At 34.4% G+C, this 22,999-nt stretch overlaps 3 protein-coding genes across 3 annotated transcripts in view; 1 reads left to right on the forward strand and 2 right to left on the reverse strand.

Annotated features, from left to right (window-relative positions):
* The window catches only part of LOC133171812 (integrator complex subunit 2-like), a 275,651-nt gene that overhangs the window by 247,188 nt on the left and 5,464 nt on the right, over positions 1 to 22,999 (reverse strand). The gene's annotated exons all lie outside the window — the stretch shown is intronic.
* On the reverse strand, positions 1,982 to 17,617 carry LOC133172413 (oxysterol-binding protein 1-like). The gene is made up of 13 exons (XM_061307292.1): positions 17,434 to 17,617; positions 16,714 to 16,919; positions 14,412 to 14,659; positions 11,336 to 11,513; positions 10,817 to 10,913; positions 10,226 to 10,361; positions 9,696 to 9,911; positions 9,103 to 9,348; positions 8,401 to 8,518; positions 6,124 to 6,323; positions 5,778 to 5,947; positions 5,254 to 5,474; positions 1,982 to 4,640 (listed from the first exon to the last, which is right to left on the reverse strand). Exons 1-13 carry the CDS (start codon positions 17,556 to 17,558, stop codon positions 4,495 to 4,497), a joined length of 2,307 nt encoding a protein of 768 aa, XP_061163276.1. The 5' UTR covers positions 17,559 to 17,617; the 3' UTR covers positions 1,982 to 4,494.
* LOC133204554 (mitotic-spindle organizing protein 2-like) lies at positions 17,831 to 22,885 on the forward strand. The gene is made up of 3 exons (XM_061340303.1): positions 17,831 to 17,933; positions 20,776 to 20,968; positions 22,333 to 22,885. Exons 2-3 carry the CDS (start codon positions 20,838 to 20,840, stop codon positions 22,526 to 22,528), a joined length of 327 nt encoding a protein of 108 aa, XP_061196287.1. The 5' UTR covers positions 17,831 to 17,933; positions 20,776 to 20,837; the 3' UTR covers positions 22,529 to 22,885.

Here is a 22,999-nt window from a genome sequence, read left to right on the forward strand (position 1 = left end):
GTAAATTTAGTGACATCTTTAAATAATCTTCTCAAGTATCATTGTGTCAGAAAAGTTGAAACTTATGTGAAAGCTTTATTATAAAGTGTAGATTCATTTTTATTCAGATCATATCTGGGGAAGGGGGGGGGGGCTACAATAGGTGATCAAAGTTTAAATAGAATATTTAAGAATAACTCTTTCAAAATTTTCTTCTCAAGAACTTCTGGATCAGAAGAAATGATACTTATGTGAAAGTACATAGTGTACTTTTAATTTTGTAGATTCTGGCACGAAAAAGATCCCACACTTCTCAATGGCCCTGAGTTCCGAGAACAGGTCTAAATTTTTGGCCCTCCACCGGCAAGTGGTGATGTCTCCTTATGAGTGAAAAATTTTCTAGAGGGATATTAAAAATACAAACAAACAAACAAAAACAAATTCAATTTTGTTCAAATCATAACCCCCATGGGTAGGGTGGGGGCATAATTGGTGATAAAAGTTGGAATATACGGTATACAGAAATTCTTTAAAAATCTGCTCAATAACCAAAGGCGGATCTAGCACCGGCGCATACTAGCTAGGATGCAGGTTCCTAAGAGAAAATGAATTGAAAATAAAAACATCGCAGAATAGTTAACAAGTTCGCGTGAGCTGCTTTAAGACGAACCCTAGATTCAATATTATCTGTAATATGATTTGTATTCTTTTAAATTAAGCATATATTTGATCATTTCTGTTGCATTTTATTGATTTACTTGCATGTTAAGAAAAATGACACCGGACCAGATAAACTTAACATGTACTGACAAAGGACTTTTTGCTTATAAATTGCGATTTCTTAAAACATGTTAGCTACAAAAGGCTGTCAGTTGCCTAATACATTTAAAATGAAGTTTCTCTTCATATTTTAAAATAAAAGTACCATTTCGATGAATTAAATATAAGAAATATATAATTTTCCAGCTCACGATCATGCCCTCACACATGGGCATGTGATCGCCAACCAAAACTCCTCAAAATGTGTTAAGATATCAAATACATAAATCTTTGTATGGAATACTGAATGTTGTATCTGTTTCCCAAAATTCAAATTTATTCTTAGAATTCGTCAAAAACGTTAAATTTTAGGCATTATGTATAAATTCTTGTATCTTTTGCATGACACCGGACAGATTTTATCATAACCTCACCTGTATGTTCATGACAACGAACCAGTTTCAGTGCTTAACTTTAAAGGTTTCTGACAACGGTACTGTCTAGGAACTTAACGTGTTCCTGGCCGTGAAAATTCACTACTAGTACTCTGACCTAGAAGATGGCGGGCAAGGGGAATAGCTCCGAGGCAAGATACGTCATAGGCAATCTATCTATTCATAAGATCCTTCTTAAAGAGCAATGTTACGTGACTTTACGTATATTTCGATAGAAAAAATACTTAGCACAAAAATGCATTTATTTTCTTGCCCAAATCTAATTTTGATAATTACAAAATTAAAACCGTCAGATTTCACTGGAAAATTGCAAAGAGTCAATTAAAAACAGCTTTTGAAAGTCTTTGCTAGGTTTGTACGAGGATAAAAACATCCTCAGGTAGTGTAGATTCAAGTTTTTAAAATCATGGCCCCAGAGGTAGAGTGGGCACTGTTCTGAAGAACAGTAAGGTGTTCTGTAGAACAGTACGACCAAGGTAGCTCAAGTGAGCGTTGTGGCCTATTTTCCTCTTGTTACTCTGGCAATCGGAATTTAAATTCTGAATTTAGAAATAGAACATATCTTTGTAATTTCAAATAAACACACAGAGGTTTTAATGACATTGTTTTTTATTAATCTTGAATGGGATGGTCAACCAAGTACTGATTATGAATAAGCTTTCAACAAAAAGGAGGTATCCTAATTCGATCATTTTTCCTCTTAAATATTGATACATCTTGATACATAGAGGTGCGTTTGGTTTTGTCACTGTAACATCTGCCTGAGGCATTAAACACAACGACGTCAGTGTGTTTTATTTTTCATTTATTTTAACATTTCAAAAAGGTCCAATATGACCAATATAGCTTAACCAGAGAAGCAACATTCACTCAAGCTTGTGAAATAGATTCACTGAAGTTCACATTCTACGTACAACATTCACTCAAGCTTGTGAAATAGATTCACCAGAGTTCTACAACATTCACTCAAGCTTGTGCTGACTAGTAAAAGAGCAAGCGTTTTTATACATGTCAATAAGTTGGGCATATCAACAATATCATACCTCATTATATTATCTTGGAATTTTTACCCCAGGTATTCAATGAAAAAGAAAATACACTTGTATCCGACATATACAAAAACTGATTAGCATGCTACGTACATGTATGATTCATCAAATATGGTCCTTGTAACTCTGAAGTTTACATGTGATTTCCAAAGTCTTGTAATACAGTGTCACAGTATCCCAACCAATGAGAACAAAATCCAGTTATTTGTTTTTTTTTCTTTGAGAAACTTTTTACACATGATGACATGCTTCTCAATAAAATTATTGCAATGGGAATACATAGGTAATATTTATATATATCCAGAAAAGGTGATTTTGATTATGTCAGATCTACTGCATGATTTGCTGCAATAGTGTGGGCCTCCAAAACTTCGATAAAAATTTTGATCAATATGTTGTGTTTTTTTTTCCAGTCATTTCCACAGAACTCAGTGGCCACACAAATCATAATGCACTTAATCCTGAGATATGATTATAGTGATATATGTCTGAATACACATAAAGGTATTGTAAAACAAGAATGCCCATGTTAAAACTGACTAAATTCATTTTAAAGATTACAATAGCAGTGTACATTTCTCTCTCATAGAGATCCTTGTAATAATGTGTTGCGTGATATATTGAGAAAACTTCCACTTAAAACCACTCTAAAATATATTAGCAATAAAACAAACAACATTGTACTAATATATTGAAGAGTTTACAAAGTAAACATTCTATCTTACCGTCCTGTTCCATCAACATGAATTTTTACAAAATGTGAAAAAAATGTTTTTCTCGTACATTTACAAACACATCAGTAATACCAGACAATATATTAATCAAAACTGTCAATGTCAAAGGACTCTTACTCCACAGTTTTTTTTAAATTAAAATATGCAGTCAATGTGACTTGTTCCTATATATATACATACATGATATAATTCAAGCAATGCATATTAATCACAATACTGCAATCCCAAATTATATCATAGATTACACATAATCAACGAACTGCAGTGCATGTGTTCACAAATCTTTCCTACGCTATACTAATTCTTGTCTGAATTTACACAAAATCAATGATTTACAAAGGCTTTATGTACAATCAAGGGAATAAAAAGTCAAACTTTGATATATTCATTGCATAAAAACAAACATTTGCTACAAGAGGTAATGCATTGATGCATACTGAGCAAAAGCCACATGAACATCACAACACTGCTATAAATTCACATTATCATGTCATCAACTCCTGCTTCATGTCATAAAAATGGTCAGCTTTTAAATTATATATATAAAAAAAAGACTTGAATAAATAAAACAAAGGCAAGAAAGGAATGTTGGGTAACAATAAAAATTCAGAGCTCTGTGACCGGGGATACACAGTCTGGATCTACACATGATCAGGGATAGTTACAAAATACACAGGGCCAGTGAAAAGTCAGAATCTACTGTACAGACAGTACACCCATGGATATAGTCTGGATCTACTGTACAGTACACCACACACATGGCCAGGGATACAGTCTGCATCTACTGTACAGTACACCATATACATGGCCAGGGATATAGTCTGGATATACTGTACAGTACACCACACACATGGCCAGGGATACAGTCTAGATCTACTGTACAGTACAGCATATACATGGCCAGGGATATAGTCTGGATCTACTGTACAATACACCACACACATGGCCAGGGATACAGTCTGGATCTACTGTACAGTACACCATATACATGGCCAGGGATATAGTCTGGATCTACTGTACAGTACAGCATACACATAGCCAGGGATATAGTCTGGATCTACTGTACACACAGTACAAAATACAAGTAAAATATGGCACCAAACTGAATGAACTGAACCATTTGTAAAAGATTAATCAAAATCAACTGAGAATATGTGGATGAATGAATGTGAATGAGGATTATCACTGTAATCTTGTTATTATTGCTTTGTACTAATGTCTCTCCATCAACTCATATAGTGGACTCTCTCTCTCTCTCTCTCTCTCTCTCTCTCTCTCTTACAGAAACACACACACACACACACCCTCTCTCTCACACACACAATCATGTATACATTGCTTGACTATACCATAACAATTGAAGACATTGATTATAATCAAATACTTAATATATCAAAACCAATGGATTTTTTTTCAATTTTCATATCACAATTAAAACCTGCATCTCTTTTTGATAGACTTCTGTCATGATCAATTGGCTACTTTGGTAATAAAACAATTCCTAAATTATCACACCAGCTATAAGAATATGTTAGGACAAGCTGACCAATCACCTTTCTCTTTACAATTCCAGTATCGTCCATTGTACATATGTATGGGACTTCCTGTAATAGAGTCTTGTTTCATTTCAAACCACACTGCCTGGTATCCTTTAACTGGTTCTCCTGAAATAATCAATACACACAATATTTTATAAAGCGATATGCGATATATTGGATACTTTAACAAGTCTATCAAAAAAGTCTTGTTAATCATTTTATGCAAATATATAAAAACTGAATGTTTTATAACCCATTTCTAAGTTCTTTTCTCACTGTCATTACAAAATACACTTCAAATTCCAACTTTTTAACAACTGTAAAACCAACATGTTAAAATATAGCTGTCATGTATTTTGTAATATTTATTATGTGCTATCTCCTTCATGTTTATATCATTATTGATCAGTTTTAATTAAAAACAGTTAAATATAATCTTCGGCGATTGAAATTCCCAACGTTTTCACAGAATTATAAGAAAAACTGTCTGCCCGATACGTATTGGAAGTTATTTTTTCGATACGATACATTCTTGAATATCGATACGGATCGATATATCAATATATTGATACAACCCTAATTAACTTCCTTATCCACTAGCCATCCATCTACCCTGTCATTATCCTTATTACCCACTAACTATCCCTGAATTCCTATTCATCTTCCTTACCCACTAACTATCCCTCTACTTTTCTTCCTTTCCCACAAGCTATCCCTCTACCCCTTTTATCCTCCTTACCCCTTTTGGCTGCCTCCTCTGCCTCAGCTTCACGTTTTTTCCTGGCAGCCCTCTGTTTTTCTTCTAGCTGTAGTTTGAATTTATTGGCTTCGTCCCATTTTCCTTCCTCCATGGCCCGCTGATCTGGTCTCAGACGGGAGTCTGTCGGTGCCACGCCTTCCTCCGGTTCATTAAGTGTCACAGCCAGTGATGTGAAATTATACATCTTCTCTGCTCCTGGCCTGTAGGTAAATGTTAAAAGAAAAAAAGGAGAAATTATAATAAGTTTTCTTTTAATTATTTCAAATGCAAAATTGTTTCTTTAAAATTGTGTTCTTTGAAATTTTTGCCTCTGAATCATTTTTGTTCTTTTCACCCTCATTTGGCAAAAAAAAAAAACACTTTGTTTTCATAATATACTCTAAAGGAGAAGAGTATATCTATTAAAATGCAATTGCTAAAAAATAATTCTAAGAAAAATTTGCCTGCATATGTTAAATGAGACCAACAAAAATATAAATATTTTATAAAGACAATGAACTCACGGTAATGGCCTCTTCTCCCAGATACAGATGTGTGGGCCCGTCTCAAACACAGGCTTTCCTTTGTTGGACTCGTCAATGTGCACCACCTTGGCGGCCTCCATTCTTTTGTCCCAGGTTCCTGTTAGGACCCACTTAGCAGCACCCTCTTGATCGGTCACCACCCCCGTAACCTGTCATAATCAAGTATGTGTATATATTTGTCTTACATTTTGAAGTCTGACATACTTTTAACGTGATCATTTTTCCGAATTTATCTCAAAAGCTCTCTTTGGAACAAACTTTTTCATATATCAATCTAAAAATTTTATTGAAAACAGGACATTAAAAATTTACATGTATCTCTCACCTTTCTTGGAATTTCTCTGGAGAAGTAACTATAGGCAGAGTACTTGAGATGACATTTGTCTTGTGTTTTGTGATTGGTTATATCCATTTCACCATGGTTATCCACCCATAACTTGCCCACAATGATGTTGTGAACAGTTGTGGTAACTTTTCTCCAGGTGTAATGATTGCCTGACTTCTTAAATACAAGGTGGGCTATACCTACACAGAAATAACAGGAAATGATCAATGTAACAAGCAGTGGCCAGGTCCTGGGCAAACCTGCTCGCTTAAGTCTGTCTCAAAACTATAAACCAATTTCAGGTGCTGCTTTCATGTCTAATTTATAGCAAACTAAAGTTACCTAGTACTATGTTTCAATTTGCGACAGTAAGCAATAAGGGTTATGAATTTTCAAAGATTTTTATACAGAATGCATTTCCTATTTACAATCTCCTGCCTAATTTTATTTTATACCTTTTTATCCATGGAAGAAATACTCTCTGCTAAGAAAGATAACTCAATTTCTGACAAATTTTTTCTTCAAATTTTGACCTAGACCGTATAATACTAAAATTACTTGAATTTTACATTTTATTTTATCGCCACCTTTCTAAGGAAATTGCAATAACAGAAAAAATTCCAAATTAGTGATTAGAAGCTTGGCTTAGACTTTGAGATATTTCTTATTGGAAATGTTTATTATAATTCCTTGATTTTTATGGTTAGTCCCAAGAATTGTGTACAATCTATCTAAACATGCACCCAATTACAAACATGCCTGGTACATGTTTATCATTCCAAGTCAATAAACTATTCAAATGACAGAGTAAATCTTCAGTGAAATTGTGAAACAGAAAAACAACAACAAAAGCTTGAATAAGATATAAATTCCTTTGAATTTAATGTTATCCCTGACAACACAGTGCAACACGATAAAGCATTGACTAGTATATACATTAATGTGACCATGTGTCCAAAATAGTCATGTGGACTCGGTATACTGTTTGAACCATTAACCCCATACTTCATTAGGGGATGCAAGTGGGCTGATAAAGAAATCTTCAAATCGTTTATTCAAAGGTCAGGTCAAAGCAGTCAGAGGAGTTAACAATATTTTTGAGCTCTTGGATGTACCCTCATTATAAGTGGCTGAAGTACAGTTTGCAAAAGTAACTCTCAAAATGTCCTGTTTGTCAAAACAATCCTTGTTACCATAATAAGTTCTGACCTTTTACCAAAAAAATTCAATAGGCTTCTTCCTGTGTTCACTTCATTCCTGCAGTATGTATGAGACTAAGAAAACCAATGTCACTCTTAAAACAAGAAACGCATGTCACTATCTTGACCTTGATCTTATGACTCTTTTGCAAAAGGTTTCAAGTACCCCTACAGCAAGTATAAGCCTGGACATCAAATGGTTAACTTTACAACTGTGTCCACTATATTCATATGAATGCATTAACATACAAACTGACCAAACACCATATCTCCTCACAACTTTGTTGTAAGGGGGAGGAAGACAAATGCATTTGTGCTTGTCTCACTCTGGAATATGGCTTGACCAACAACACAAATTTCTAAAGACATAGTGACTAGACAATTATAAGGAAGCAAGCAAGACAGATTAAGACTGTGTACGTGAGTAGGGATAAGAATGCATAACTTTACCAAAAGCCATTCCCTTTACACACAGATGGCTACTTAAAGAATTCAAACGTATTACCCTGGGGTGTTATTTGAAAGTAACTGCCCTTGAATTTACTAGCTATAGCCATCTCCTGGTAGAGTATCCATTCTCTTCCCTCTCTGTGAACAGCAGCCAAAGGGGGGTGATGGCCCACCTTAAAGTCAGGCAAAAAAATCAACCAAAGTCACCAAAAGAAAAAGACCCTGTGAATGTATTCTGTATCAAGCAAGAAAGCATAGCAAAGTAAAGCTTTTAAGATTATATAAAAGATTATATAAATAAATAATCTATATTTTTTATGAAAGCATGTGAAATAATGAAAATGTAAAAATAATTCTAAGGTACTCTGCTTTGCTCTCTTGTTTGTCTTCCAGGAGTGTTTCAGGTAAAAAGGATAGTAGACAAGATGCTATTTCATATGGTTGTTTACCTTGCTGATAAAAAAGAAAATACATACTATTAAAGTGCTTTATCATTTGCCACAAAATCATTTTTATAATTACTCATTACTGAAATGGCATCTTATCTAGGAGTCTATACAGCAGGACCAGCACCTAGGATCTAGAGGTTACAAAGTCGTCAACACTCTGTGAATTTGCACTTTCTTACCAAGAGGAATAATTTGGAGATATTTTCCTCGAAATTTGCTCCCCATTGTGAATTCCTGCCACAATGACCATCCATTGCCCTCTGTATATTGGGAGGCTGTGGGCGGATGGTGGCTAACCTAGTATTACAAACAACCAATCAAATTCATTTTACCTTTCTTAGCCCAATGCTGGGTCAGTGTCCAGTCAGGAGTGTCTCACAATTATTCATATTATATACATATATAATTACACTAGTTGGTAAAAATCTTCTTCCTTTTTTTTTTTGCTAAACATCAGAAAAAAGATGATTTATTTGACATAATTTTCAAATCTCTATAATTACCAGTACAATGTACTTTTAAAACTACACAGTGTGATGGACTCTTCTTCTAGGCATACAAGAAACTTACAATAAACACTGAATAAGACAGTAATTCCTTTCACTTTCAGCCTGTAGGTCTTTTAAAATAAGTTAAATAAGACAACTCAAGAGAATAAAATTACTTGCAAGAAATCTAAATGACTGGACTAGTTGTGAACCTTTCCAGATCATTTCTAAAACAGTTTCTGTTACCTAAAAGTTTTTCTTCTTCAAAATTTTTTCACAGCATCAGATAAATTTTCTCAATTCTATCCTTAATTTTTTTTTTTATTTGGTTATCAAGCAACCTATCATAAAAACCTCCAATATATTTTATGCCTACTAAGATTCCTATTGTACCTGTTCTGCGAATGACTTCCAGCCCAGGTCATCTGTTCTGTCACATTCATATGTTTCTCCAAGAAGAGGATTGAATGGTTTTGTGGTACGATTGGTGGTAGTGGAGTAAGAAGAGATTGTAAAGGCTGCCACATGGACCAACTGTTCAGCCGAATCCTCACATGCTGCTGCACGATCTAGACAGTCCGAGTATTCAAAATCCTCAGTCAAACGCTGCAGCATGGACAATGGTTCGCTAAAATTTACCTGTTCACAAATAAAATATCTGTATAGTTTATGATCTTGTTTATTAATTAAATAGATTTCCATCCCTTTTGATGACACAAGAAACCAATGTAAACATTTTATAACACAGCATTTAAAGAGGATGAATAGTACATGTATTTTCTTTCCTCTATAAGTAGCAAGAGAGATCAAAATTAACATTTTCAACCTGTCAGTGGGCTGCCAGGATGTCAAAGTTACAGATCAATTAATTAATGTTGTAAGGTAACTTACAGGCATAGGGATAACTTACGGGCATAGGGATAATTTACAGGCATAGGGATACTTTACAGGCATAGGGATAAGTTACAGGCAAAGGGATAACTTACAGGCATAGGGATTTTGGAGAGATCTTTTCCTATACAGTTCTTCATTATACTCCAAAGATTGAGACTGTAGTTTGGCTTTGGTGGGATCGTTGTTCGTCTTACTCGAGCTCCTTTTCGGACTGTGGTGGGTTTAGCTACCACAAGTTGAGTGTCCCCATTCTTCTTCATATCTCCACTGGCATTTCTTTTGACACGAGATTTCACACTTGCTGTAGGCTGGAAAAGAATTTGAACCATCAGAAAATTTTAAAAATACAGTGCTTATCTAGATGAACTACAGTACGTAATTTTACATGTAAAGATGAGATTAGTAATTTTCATGATACTATGCTTCTTAAGTATGGAATTCTTTCTCTGAATATTGAGTTTACAGTATAATACATTCATACTTAAATTTTAGGGGAAAGGGCAAATTCAGAGTTAAATTCTATATCTGAGTGCTACATATATAATACATCACTTTTGATGTGCTTTAACTGTAATGACATGAGCCTCCGTTTAGGTGCTCTATAAAAGCTTTTATGGCAGACCTGTTTGGAGGCCCCCTGTTTAGACTTGTGGGAGTAGACTCTGGCTTCCTGTCCCTCGGATTCTTCAGCTTCACTGCTGAGGTCACTGCTTCGTTCATCAGCCTGGCTGTCAAAACTTAAGCTACTGTCTGTCCTTCTGTAAAAAATCCATGCTTTACAATAATAAGATATAGAATCAAACTTAAACTACTGTCTGTCCTTCTGTAAAAAATCCATGCTTTACAATAATAAGATATAAAATCAAATTTTAGCTGGTTAATTGTGAGACAGTAAACTATCGGACAAGTGGATTATATCTTATCTCAGTCCAAATTCAACAATAGCCAATGGTAACTAATGAAAATAGGAGAATATGCTTGCATATTTATAATTATATATCTATCAATGATCATCAAACTGATTGCTGAGGTCATGCACATGCTACAATTTTAATCAATGCACCATATATTGGCATATATATATATATATATATATATATATATATATATATATATATATATATATATATATATATATATATATATTTATATTTGTGCTTTAGTTTTGCAACATTTATACATGTATATGTTCTGACTGAAAACTATAGCAGACCTGTGTTTTGTTTGAGTGTGAGGGAGAGCAACTTCAAATTCCTCAGCCTGGTAATCCAAAGCATCATAGAAGTCCTCCTCATCTGACCCCCCAGGTCCTACAAAAGAAAAAAGGATACTCATAGGAAATTATCACCATCATACTAACATTATTACATTTTTTAAATATACCGGTACTTTTTGCTGATTAGCATAACTATAAATCCAAAGTTGAAACTGATAGATGCAGTTATTATCAAAAATTACTCCTACAGAGAAATTGTAATATATGTATTAGAAGCACTCTGCAAAATACCAAACTCTCATGGTAGCTAATTTTATTTCACTCTCCCCTTAAGATCAGCCACAAAAAATGAAATCCAATAAACTGTAGATACAGTATTAAAGTACTCTACAGAAAGATTGGTCAATAATTACAACATACTATTAATTATTCAGTGCCTCATATCCCTACATAATATTGTTCCTTTGTGTCTCCACTTCTGTTAAAGGCTTGTTCAGTTTTACTGGCCTAATTTACCTTTCTTGATTGGGGCCTGTCCCATGGATTGTTTGGCTTTGGCTTCCAAAGTAACCTGTTCTTTGGCAAGGTGCTCCACCATCTCCTCTAACTTCATCCTTTGTTCGTGTTCATAATTGACAATCTTCTGTAGTCTCTTCACCTGATTCTGAGCTACATCAAGGTACTCCCCACAAGCCTAAATATAGCACAGATTATCTATATCATACGATCCTCCTTAGATACAACAAGTGACTTCTATTTCTACACTCCATAACTTAGAATCAACAGACATTTCTAGATCATTCTGTCATTTTCATAGAATTACCTGGACAATCCACAGATGGGGTGAGATGTACTAATAAAATTCTATTCTTGGATGTAAATATGTAAGTCTCCAGTCAGTGAAATACAGCTTAATTGACAGTACTTTTTATATCCTCTGTCTACATGAACAAGGTCATACTCCTTCATGATAACACGATAAAGTTTCCTGATAAGAATGGCAATGACATTACCTAACTTCTATTATTTATACTGAAGTTTGAATCTGTAAATGACTTCCATACAGTATAAAAAAGGGGTATAATTAATCTAGTTCATGTAACATGAATGTTTAATCTCACAATATCAATATTTATCAATATCAAGTTAATCATGTTTATGTAGATTTTCTCAAATACAAAATGAGACACTGACTTTAGTCATTACATCACTTAACATTCTAAAATCAAATCTTGCTCTAACATGATTATAATTGATTGCAGAAGGTAAATTTAAATTAGTAAACTTAAATATTTACATTTGCTGTGTTTTTCTACTAAGCCAACTGTGAAATTGATTTGAATGCCATTTTCGTGTATACTCACGCGCAGAAATATGCGGAGAAACTCGCGCTAAAGTGACATCACAATGAAGCTAGAGACATTTATAATAAAAATGTAACGATATAGGGCAGCGAATAATTCAGTCATTGAGTATATTTTTGGTGCTTTTAAACCTGTTAAATGTTAATATAAGGAATGTTTTTAAGTTTAGTGTGCTTCATGAAATATGCCTAGTGACAAGTCTGTGTGATTTACACAACAATAACTCACACCAAACTTAAAAACATTCCTTAAATGTTGATGGAATATTTACAAAAATACTGAGTACAATTTTTTTGCCCAAACCTAAGTATTTATATAGAAAACTAGAAATATGACTCATTTTAAAAACCTGATTCTTTTTGCTCTTCATTGAATTTAACATTCTGATCAGCATTAAGCAATGTCCTCACCTATTGGCCAACCTTTTCAAAGCTGATTGGTTGAGGAGCAGAGTCAAACCAAAGAAGAAACACAAAAAACATTTTACAAATAGATTTTTAATTTGTTCTATTTATTCAAAAAGAAAATTTATATCTATAGTCTCTGACATTACAAACTAAAAGTACCTCTTTTTTGCTTTAGGCATTTAGTGTAAATTAAATCTTGTCAATAATTGGTGCTGTACAGAGTTGGAGATCTACCATATATTTAGATTTCTTGGTTAATGGCTATAATAAGATGATGTGGAGATAATGTAGTGCAATTATTAGCTCCACTACTGCAACTTGATTGGAAGGTGGTTTGTTAAATCCCTGCGTAATATCTAGATACCACTTAAATGTATATCAATTGTTTGTTTTCAATAAATCTATAAGAAAACTATAAGATGCTATAAAATACATTATTTCTAGAATGTAACATGATACATTTCGAAGGGCGATATAATACATTTTGGAGTGTGATATGATACATTTTGGAGTGCTGTCTGAAACATTTTGAAGTGTGATATGATACATTTTGGTATGTAATATGATACATTCTAAAGTGCTATATGACACATTTTTGAGTACTATATGATCATGATGATAGTATGATACATTTTAGAGTGTTATATGATACATTTTGGAGTGTGATACGGCACATTTTGGAGTACACATATGTCATGCCTTATTTGCTTCATTGGGATATTTTTGGTGCTCTATAAACATTGTTTTATCTAAAGCCTACCCAGCAGCAAAACATAAATTTTGGATTACATCAACAACTGTTTAACTTAACAGTATCTGTAACTAGAAAAAATATGACTCACATGCCAATGACCAGCATAGTTTGATGTCCATCTAGTGTTTAATTTAATAGCATTTCTGATACACCTGTAACTCTTTTTTTTAATTAATTTTTCTTCACTGATCAAAAGCAGCATCAACTGAAATGAATTTGTAGTGCCAGTCTGACAATTTTGCATTCAATTGTAAATTTTTGACGTACATCCACTACATCGACAGACAGCTGTGCTGGCAAATTGAACATGCATGTTATTCAATTCTTATATTTACCATACATTTAACAATTTTACAGTAAATTGAAAAAGTAACACTTGAATAAATTATGCCTGTTTAAAGAATACACACCACATTTGTATAGCTAAATTGATGGAGCAACTGTTGCTATTCAATGTGAATGTGATTTTTTTTTTTTCTTTTTTGCTTGTGGTGTTGCACATGTACCGCTTTCAAATTTTATGACATCAAAATAAATTATTTTAACCTTTTGACCTCTCTGTGTTATGATATTATGAATGTCCCAGATTCAACATACTTTATAAGGAAAATACTATAAATATAACATGTTGCAATTAAATTATAAAAGACATAAAGATGTCATTTTCTGGTTTTGACATACTATTCAATACCAAAAGGAGGCTAGGGTATGTAGAGGCTAAGGTTAAAGATGTGGGATGTTTTCAAAAACATAACTGAATTTAGTCTTAAAAATATTTTGTACTTCTAGGAAAAAGTATTAAAGCAATGTTGTAAGGACAAAACATGTAAGTGACTGCTTTATACATGTTCCAAATCTATTTTCCTTGTAACTATCTTCTAAACTTTTGATTGTATCAACATATGATGCTAAAAATAGATTAAGGAAGGTGTTATGAAAATAAGTCAACAATATTTTACTGCATTTTATAAGCAGAAAGTAAATGCTAACATTCCTCAAGATTCATCAAGATACATGTACGGTAGGGTGCTAGCTCATACTTATATAATAAAAGGTAGTAAACTCACATTGATCATAGCATTGGTGGTGATCCTAAACATGGTTGCTCTTTCATTTATGACTTTCAGTTTTCCACCAGCTTCACTAGGGTTATCCATTGACTCCAGCTCTGTTAATGCTCTTTGAAGACCACTGCCGTGCTTGGCAATTAGATCATTGCATGTATTCATGTCCTCTAGTTTAGATGTCAATGTTTTTACCATATTCTGTAACTCATTCTTATCGGGCTCTGGTTCTACTTCTTCATCACTGTCTGCTAAAATAAACAACCAGAGATAAAAACAAAGGTTTCCCTGTCATAAGTCAACCATAATCAAGGAAGAGTCATCCTAGTATGCATCCCTAGACATAATATATTCAAATAAGGTTTATTATCTGAATCTGCTCTAAAAGGAAAAATCATTATTTAATAATTTTTAATACAGTTGAACTTCGGTATCTCAACACTGATATCTCGAACACCATGGATATGTTGAACTGATTTGGAAGTCCCAAACACTTAGCCTCTAAGAATTTTACCCTCGATATCTTGAATCTTCGGATATCTCGAAGTTTTTTCTCGGTCCCATCGAGTTCGAGGTAACAAGGTTTGACTGTATTTTATACATACAATCAGAATATACTGATTATAGGTAGTATCAGAGTAGACTCATAATATTCTTTGGATGCATCATTCCTAGCAGTTTGGTCCAAGCCAGGATTATAGTTTCTTAGGATAGACAGATGTCTGCACTTTCAGGTGTATCATTCATGCAAGTTGGCCCAAGTAGGGTTTACCATGTTTTCAGATGCATTTACTTGGAAAAGGATCTGTTTTGAAAAATTTAAAACCTGCAAATGCAGCAATAGTAGTATACATCCTTTGATGCATCATCCATAAAAATATCAATTCCAAACATTTACTTTAAAAGACCTGCTCCAGAAAATTAGCCAATGTCTATGCTTTTGGTATAGCATAAATTCTCCTCCACTTGCTCCAGATGAGCAGGCAGAGCTATTAATCTGCATTAGTATTAATATATCTCAATTAAAATATATGCAAGTACTTAAACATGATCAAAGAAGTCATTCATCAAAATGGTTTCATGCATGCATTATGAGCACAATGCTTCTCATATACAGGTAAACTTTGTTATCTCGACATCGACGGGACCATCGGAAAATGTCGAGATATCTGAGGTGTCGAGATATCAGAGTTGAGACTTGACGTCCAAGATTTCACTGCATAGCAAAACAGACAAGCTTATTATATGTGCATGACCTCAATATAGACTGTAGCTCAACATATTTCAGAATTCCCTCTATAGTTATTAAAAATCTAAGAAGTTATTTTCAAAATCTTGTTTATAAAACGTGTTCTTAATCGAAATCTTTCTAAATTCACAAAGTTACATCATTCGCGTGTAACTTGCCTTTTTGTCAGAGCAGGATACGAAATGCGCTCTATAAACTTCGAACCGTATAAAGTCGACATCCGCTATACGGAAAAAATTAAATGCGGATTATTTTTTTCTCTTATTTCATTCAGGAAGAATGTATATTAAATTATTTTTTAAGAGATATGTGTATCTAAACTAATGTAGTGATGTTACAAATGCATGAATTACGACTGATTCGGTCAATCTTGTCGTTATTGGATTGTGTCCTGTTGAATACATTTTAACTACAAAAAATCATTAAAACATCTTTTAATTCCTTAGTTTGAATTATTCAGTGTGTTTGTTATTCATTGTAATTTAGTTACCTTTTTCAAATTTAAAAGTTATGGTAGGTTTCGATATAAATAACCGTCTGTACATTTACGCAGAATCACGTAGATTTAGCAATGATATTACCCAAGCTGAACATTAAGCAATTAACTTCTCAAAGACGCCGACGGGGCTTGGGATTCACCTACAAACACAATCTATAGAATTAATTAAGCACCGTGCAGTCAAAACATGGGTGTGAAAGGTGTGAAATTTTGACGTCGAGATACCCGGAGTCGTCCGTGCGTGACAAGCGACCCTATCTGACAAACAGGTAGGTTCAGTAGAGCAGAAAATTGCCGATGTCGACATATACCGGGTAAATTTTGCTCTTGGGACTTTGAATATACGTCGAGATAACCCGGGTTGTCGACATTACCGAGGTCGACATATCAGAGTTTTCGCAAATCATTTATATAGTAAATACTGCCGGGACCGCGGAAGGACGTCGACATATCCCAGGTTGTCGACATATCCGATGTCGAGATACCGAAGTTTACCTGTATTCACAAACTTGTATGTAGTATTTAATAATATTCTTAGAATAATGATGTTAAATTACCAGGTTCATTAAGCTTGATAGCATCAGCTTTGGCAAGTTCTAAGGCTGTCACCCATTTCTGACGCTCTACTTCTGAAGTTGCCTTGAGGTAAAATGTGTGGGTGCCACTGTTGGAGATGACTATTGTATTGGAGTCTTCTGTGTGGATGTATGCATTTGCGAGATTAATTGTACCCCTGCAAGTATGAGCCATTTCTGCCTGATTTCTGAAATAAAATAAAAATAGGCCATAATCAGATTAGTAATTATAGGCTCCTGTGAGGAAATCAGATAGACCCCCCCCCCCTCCCCACATACACTTAATATGCTATTTTTAAAATCATTGAAGTATACGCACAGTTTGCAAGACAATGCAAGTAAAACTAATAGTAAATTGTGTTATTAACTGGCAATGGTATGATTAAAACCAAGGTGAATGAACAACATGTACGAGCTATAATCAGTAACACTGCAGCAAATTTTTCTTGGAGATAAACTAAGATTACAGATGTAAACTATGTCTATATATAATGAGATGATTAAAGATATTAGCTTAAGCACAGCTCTGGAGGTGGGGCAACATTTAAGAAACCTAAAAACTAGCATAGTTGTGCGAGGAGGTTAGACAAAAATTTACAAAACTTTAGATATGAATTGCCGCACAAATTGTACTTCTTCATTATCTAATATGAATGGATCACAGTTTCTATTTAAAGGAGCAAAACTGATTTGCATCCTGACCTGTAATAGGAAAGAAGTCCATTTTGCAGAACAAACCAACGCTTCTGGTAACCTCTCAAATAGTTTGTCCACTTGTACAACCAGCCACGATAGTTGGACTGGTGTACAGACCGATTATCAGACATCCTCCTGATGCCAACAACTATACTTCTTTAATTATTGAAAAAAATTATATGTTTTCCTTGATATTTCTCATAAGATGGCTGTTCGTACACGTCACACACTCCTGTAATGATGCTAAATCCGACTTCCGTTTTTAATTATACTACTTATTTTACTTCGAATTTAAGAAAGATCATGCCGAGTGTTTCGGTTCTTGTACAAGAAATACAATTCTTTTTAATGTTTGTTTTATACTTGTGTTAAGCATCGCTTTCATTTCGAACTATTTTATCAACGATTCCTCCGCGATGTAAACCTAGAGGCAAGGGTTAGTCTAGAAAGTCAGCAGAGAATTCGTCATTTCGTGATCATATTGACCTTTACACCCAACAGAAGCAGTAAGACATGAGACATTATCTTTATATATATCTTAAAAATCCCACAGATTACTGTTCTGTTTTGTAAATAACTTTTTTTTATTATGTTATTTGAGGGGTGCCCTAATCACCCAAAATGATCATTGACCTGCACTAATGTAACACCAGAAGAGTTTGATATTTTATATTATTATACCTCTACTGATTTTTTCCCTATATAACATTACATCATTATCGTTAGATGTGACTAATTCCCTAGAAATCGTTATGTATGGACTAATCCCTGTGCGGTAGTCATGTTAGAATGATCTAACTGTGTCTCGGGACAGGCCCTCACTACAGTTAGAATGCCTCCCATATACCTGTAATGTAGCAGAAAATTGCAGAATCGCTCCGAAACGATTTTGGAGAAAATTTATGAAGTTGCATTGAAAATAACAGTCAAATTAATCATAACAAACCCTTTTGAGACTGTAAATATAACCTTTCATCTAAAAATTTAATCCATATAATGGAAGAATTCAACACTTTTTCACCAACGTTTTTTACTGAAATTTACTCGTTTCAAATTTACACACCATGTTGACATTCGGAACTCTCGGGATTTTTCATAGTAAATGCATTGAGTTAGAGTTATCTCCCGTATTTTCTTTGCTACAGAGACAATACACGGAACGCATTCTATTGTTAAACCGGGTCTGTGGGACATTTATCATTTTAACGATAGAACATTCTATCTATAGTCATGTGAGCTAATCCCTGTATCAAAAGCTAATTCCCTGTTATCCATAATCCTCTAGATTTTACTTTTACATTGGTATGATATGTGAATGGACTAATCCCTGTGTGTTGGTTCTGTGAGCTAATCCCTGCAATGAAATCACGCTATCTGAATCCTCTAAATTTTACGTTTGTATCGGTATAATAAAACAGTTAAAAGTACATCATTGAGGCATCGTCGCAAGCCATGGGTTTTGTGTCCATTCTATTTCCACAAACCCGTGGCTGTCTCCTACAAATTTCTCTCATTCTCATGAATATTAATAACATACATTCAACCAATGGAATAACATCTGACGCCTGGAGTCAGAACCAATGAAAATGATCAGTCTATCTTGTATTTGGATGTAACCATAACCACGAGCTGTACATCAACTTCGGTTCGAATTTCCTTTCTTAACGAGTAACGCTATTCAGTGTTCTCACACGTCTACATTCGAAACCCTGTATTTTAATGTAAAACCTTGTAAGTATTTTAGAATATACGTTACTCACCTCTGTTCTTTAGGATCTATCGTATTTTTTTCAATAAATCTGCCACGCATAGCAAACATGATTTCATTATGGGCGCCGCCATTTAAGCGTACCAAAAATTGCTACAGAGTGATTTCATTGGTCAAGGTAAATCTGGCGTCACTTAATAAATATTCAATGATTCAGTCGCGAGAACGAGAGAATTTGGTAGGAGGCAGCCACGGGTTTGTGGAAATAGAATGGATACAAAACCCATGGCTTGCGACGATGATCGTTGCGGGAGTTAGCAAGACTTTAGCCAGGTCCCCTGGCTCACCCTTGCCAAGGCAGGAGAGCCAGGTGGATTACAATCTATGCTGTCCCCTGATTAGTCAGAACAATCGCGCTAAATCATTGGATTTTGAGCCCTTGCCATTAACCACGGAAATAAATATAAACGTCACAATGATACATTACATCGACGGCATAGAAAAATACGACGTCACAATGAACTTCTACACTGGAAGCGCAGCTAAATACGACGTCACAATGGGCTCAGATTCAGGGCAGATTCGCCTTGAATCCATTGTAGTCCACCTGGCCCTAGTGACATGGAGTACACAAAGCAAAACAGGGACAGGGAACCAGGCTAGCAAGATTCCAGTTCCCCTCGACCAGGACTATTTCCCTCGGCTTCGCCTCGAGAAATAGTCCTGGCTTTGGGGAACTGGAATCTTGCTAACTCCCGCAACGATATACTTAAATTTGATACCATAATATCTATTTTCTTGATGAAAAAAAAAAACAATACTCTATGGCCTCCTGCAGGTGACAGTTATGAAATGAGATTTGTTCTTCTGATCAGCAGGTCCTGGCTCCTAGGCCACAAAACTTAAGACGAACTCATTTTTGATCTCAGTCTCACTTTTACATAAGGAGTTAATAGTGGTAATTAAAAGTGAGATTGAGATCAAAAGTACATGTAGGTCTTCTCAGTTTTAAGCATAAGCTTTTGATTTAGCTTATATATATAGGTTGAATGAGCTTTTATACCTTAATTTAATTTAATTCAGAACATCTTGATAAAGCTATTTATATGAAGTATTTCACAGTTTTTTTGTTTTTTTTTCGGTAAGAAAGAGACAAATAATTGCAAGGATATGACCAAGAGTGCTGAAAAATAACACATTTAAGAAAAAAGTTGGAAAAATAGCTAAATCAAGGTATTCTGGAAAGCATAATAAAGGTATTTAGCTAATAAGAACTATATAGCTTAATCAGTTAATCGAGAGATTGTCCTAGACTTGTTAAATTATTTCCTTTATTAAGTTTTGGTAAATTAACTATTTTATGTATAGCAAATCTATATCCTGGCTTATGAAATTGCTATCCACCCCTGTTTGAACATACACATCAGTATTATATATATATAAGAAAAGAAGATTACTCACTGTCAATTCTCTGTTCCCCTTAGGAAAGACTTTATAATAGTTCCTGTCAAGGGTTGATGAAAGACTTCACTCAAAACCAGTGGATAAGTGAAAAATTCCAAGTCTTTCACTAAATTAAACATATAACTAAATTTGTAAATTATTATAATATTTTTAGATCAATTTTTTACTCTTCACAGGTTATTGCAAAAAATATGGATTGAAGGATGCATTAATGAAGTCTGTCATTTGATTATTAACCATGACAACTGTGACCAGCGATCAGTTTCTTCAGTACACACTCCTCAGTAAAAATGTCCTGTCATTGGACGAACAAGAATTATATGAGCTGTCACAGTTGGCTGGAGTCGTGTTTGATCCCAGCGTCTTCAAGTAAGTATTTTTTTTTCCACTGTTCCTATCTTTTCCACAGCCTTGGGGTAAAAATGTGTTGTGACTAAAAATTGAGATACTGACCTAGTTTGCTGGGCCCCAGAGGAGGGTATAACATATTTGGAATGGATCATAAGTGGAAGTTTTATTCTATCAATTATTAAAATTAAAAAAGCTCTAACTTTATTCTGTTTGTTTTAAAAATCCTCAGACATGCGACAGGCATGGGGGGGGGGGGGGGGGGGGGGTTCATGATTTTTTTTCCCCAAATTTCCATAACCCTTCAAACTTTAGCACATACACAATCTAGGCTTCATAAAAAAGAAAAAAATCCAATAGAATGTGACAAAGAAAAGGAAGAAAGGTGAAAAAAATTTACACCCTTGAAGCACTGCCAAAATAAAAAAAATCTCATGTGCATTTCTTGGTGGGATGACCCACTATGCATTGATGTTTGGACACTGTGTGACTGATCCTGATGCTTACTAAGCACATGAAAAATATTTTTTTCTTGATGCATTATTTAGTATTTATAGATGCTTTGGTGTATAAAAGCAAATTGCACATAGAAGTAGAATGTACCAGTAGTAGCAATTTTCTCAAATACTGCCCTCTGTAATGATTGTTGTAAACTTTTCACATTTTCATTTTCTTCTCCATAACCACTGAGCCAATTTTACCAAAGCTTTCCACATAGCAGCCTTAGGTGAAGGGGATTCAAGTTTGTTCAAATGAAGGGTCATGCCCTCTTTCAAGGGGAGATAATTAAGAATTAGTGAAATGACATGGCATGTTTCAAAACTCTGATGAAAAATAACTGGACCAGAAAGAATGAATATTATTTAAAGCTTCATTACATAGTACAGATTCAGATTTGTTCAGATCATGACCCCCAGGGTTAGGGTGGGGCCACAACAGGGGATCAAAGTTCTACACAGGAATATATAGGAAATATCTTTAAGAATCTCAAGAATAGCAAAGCCATCATTAGTAATATACAGAAGCATCTTCAGGTAGTTTTGATTCAATTTTGTTCAAATCATGACCCCCACAGGGGTAGGATGGAGCCACATTAGGCAATCAAAGTTTTTCATGGGAATATGTAGGAAAAATCTTTTAACATCTTCTCAAGAATAGCAAAGCCAGGATGAGTCATATTAATATGGTAGCAAGTTTGTTCGAATCATCGCCCCGTGGGGTGGAGTGATACCACTTATATTTTTAAACTTTTCTTTACTAAATTCATTTCTGCCTTTTCTAGTAAAAAGTGCTTAGGGGAGCAATGTGGCCCATAGGCCCCCTTTTATATCCTACTCAATGCAAATAATATGCATGAAGCATATTTTTTGAATTCATTTTTCTAGAATCATCATGGATTTGCTGAAGATGAATGTTGCTCCACAGGCCATCTTGCAGGTTCTTAGGAGTATATCTGGACAGAGGCCAAAAGTGATTAGTTCCCCTGAGACTTCTCAACGTTCTCACCAAAGTGAGGCTGATCGTAGAGTGAAAAGCCGCAGTCGTGTTCCGAGTGCTAGAAAGCCAGAGGCTAGAAGATAAAGCATTGCTGCTCTCTCATAACAAGCTTATTATAATTAGGAGTTCAGACTTACATATATAAGAAAGACCATTTTATAACTATGGTCATAATCATTATTGAAACTATGTAGATTGATGCAGACTATTGTACATTGCTTGAAAGCCATGAATAGTTTAAGTGTTTCTTCTTCTTTTCATATATAAAAATTTTAAAAGAGTACGAGTAAAAATCCCTACCAGGTATACAAACTTGTATGAGGATATATTGAAGGGAGGGGAGCTTGTTATTGAAGTTGTGTGTGTTGAAACAAGCATATGAGTAGATTTTTTAAAAACCTTTTTATACATTGAATTTGTAATAAAGTGATATGAAATTCAGAGGTGGATTTTAGAATTAAATTATTTGGTAATTTGGGACCACTTGTATATTTAAACTTTTAAATACTGAACTGATTTCTGCTTTTTCCTGACCAAAGTGATCAGGTGAACAAA

The sequence above is a fragment of the Saccostrea echinata genome, unplaced genomic scaffold (assembly GCF_033153115.1).
Source record: "Saccostrea echinata isolate AGI-Se365-2 ecotype Australia unplaced genomic scaffold, CSIRO_AGI_Sech_v1 ptg000054l, whole genome shotgun sequence".
Lineage (NCBI taxonomy): Eukaryota > Metazoa > Mollusca > Bivalvia > Ostreida > Ostreidae > Saccostrea > Saccostrea echinata.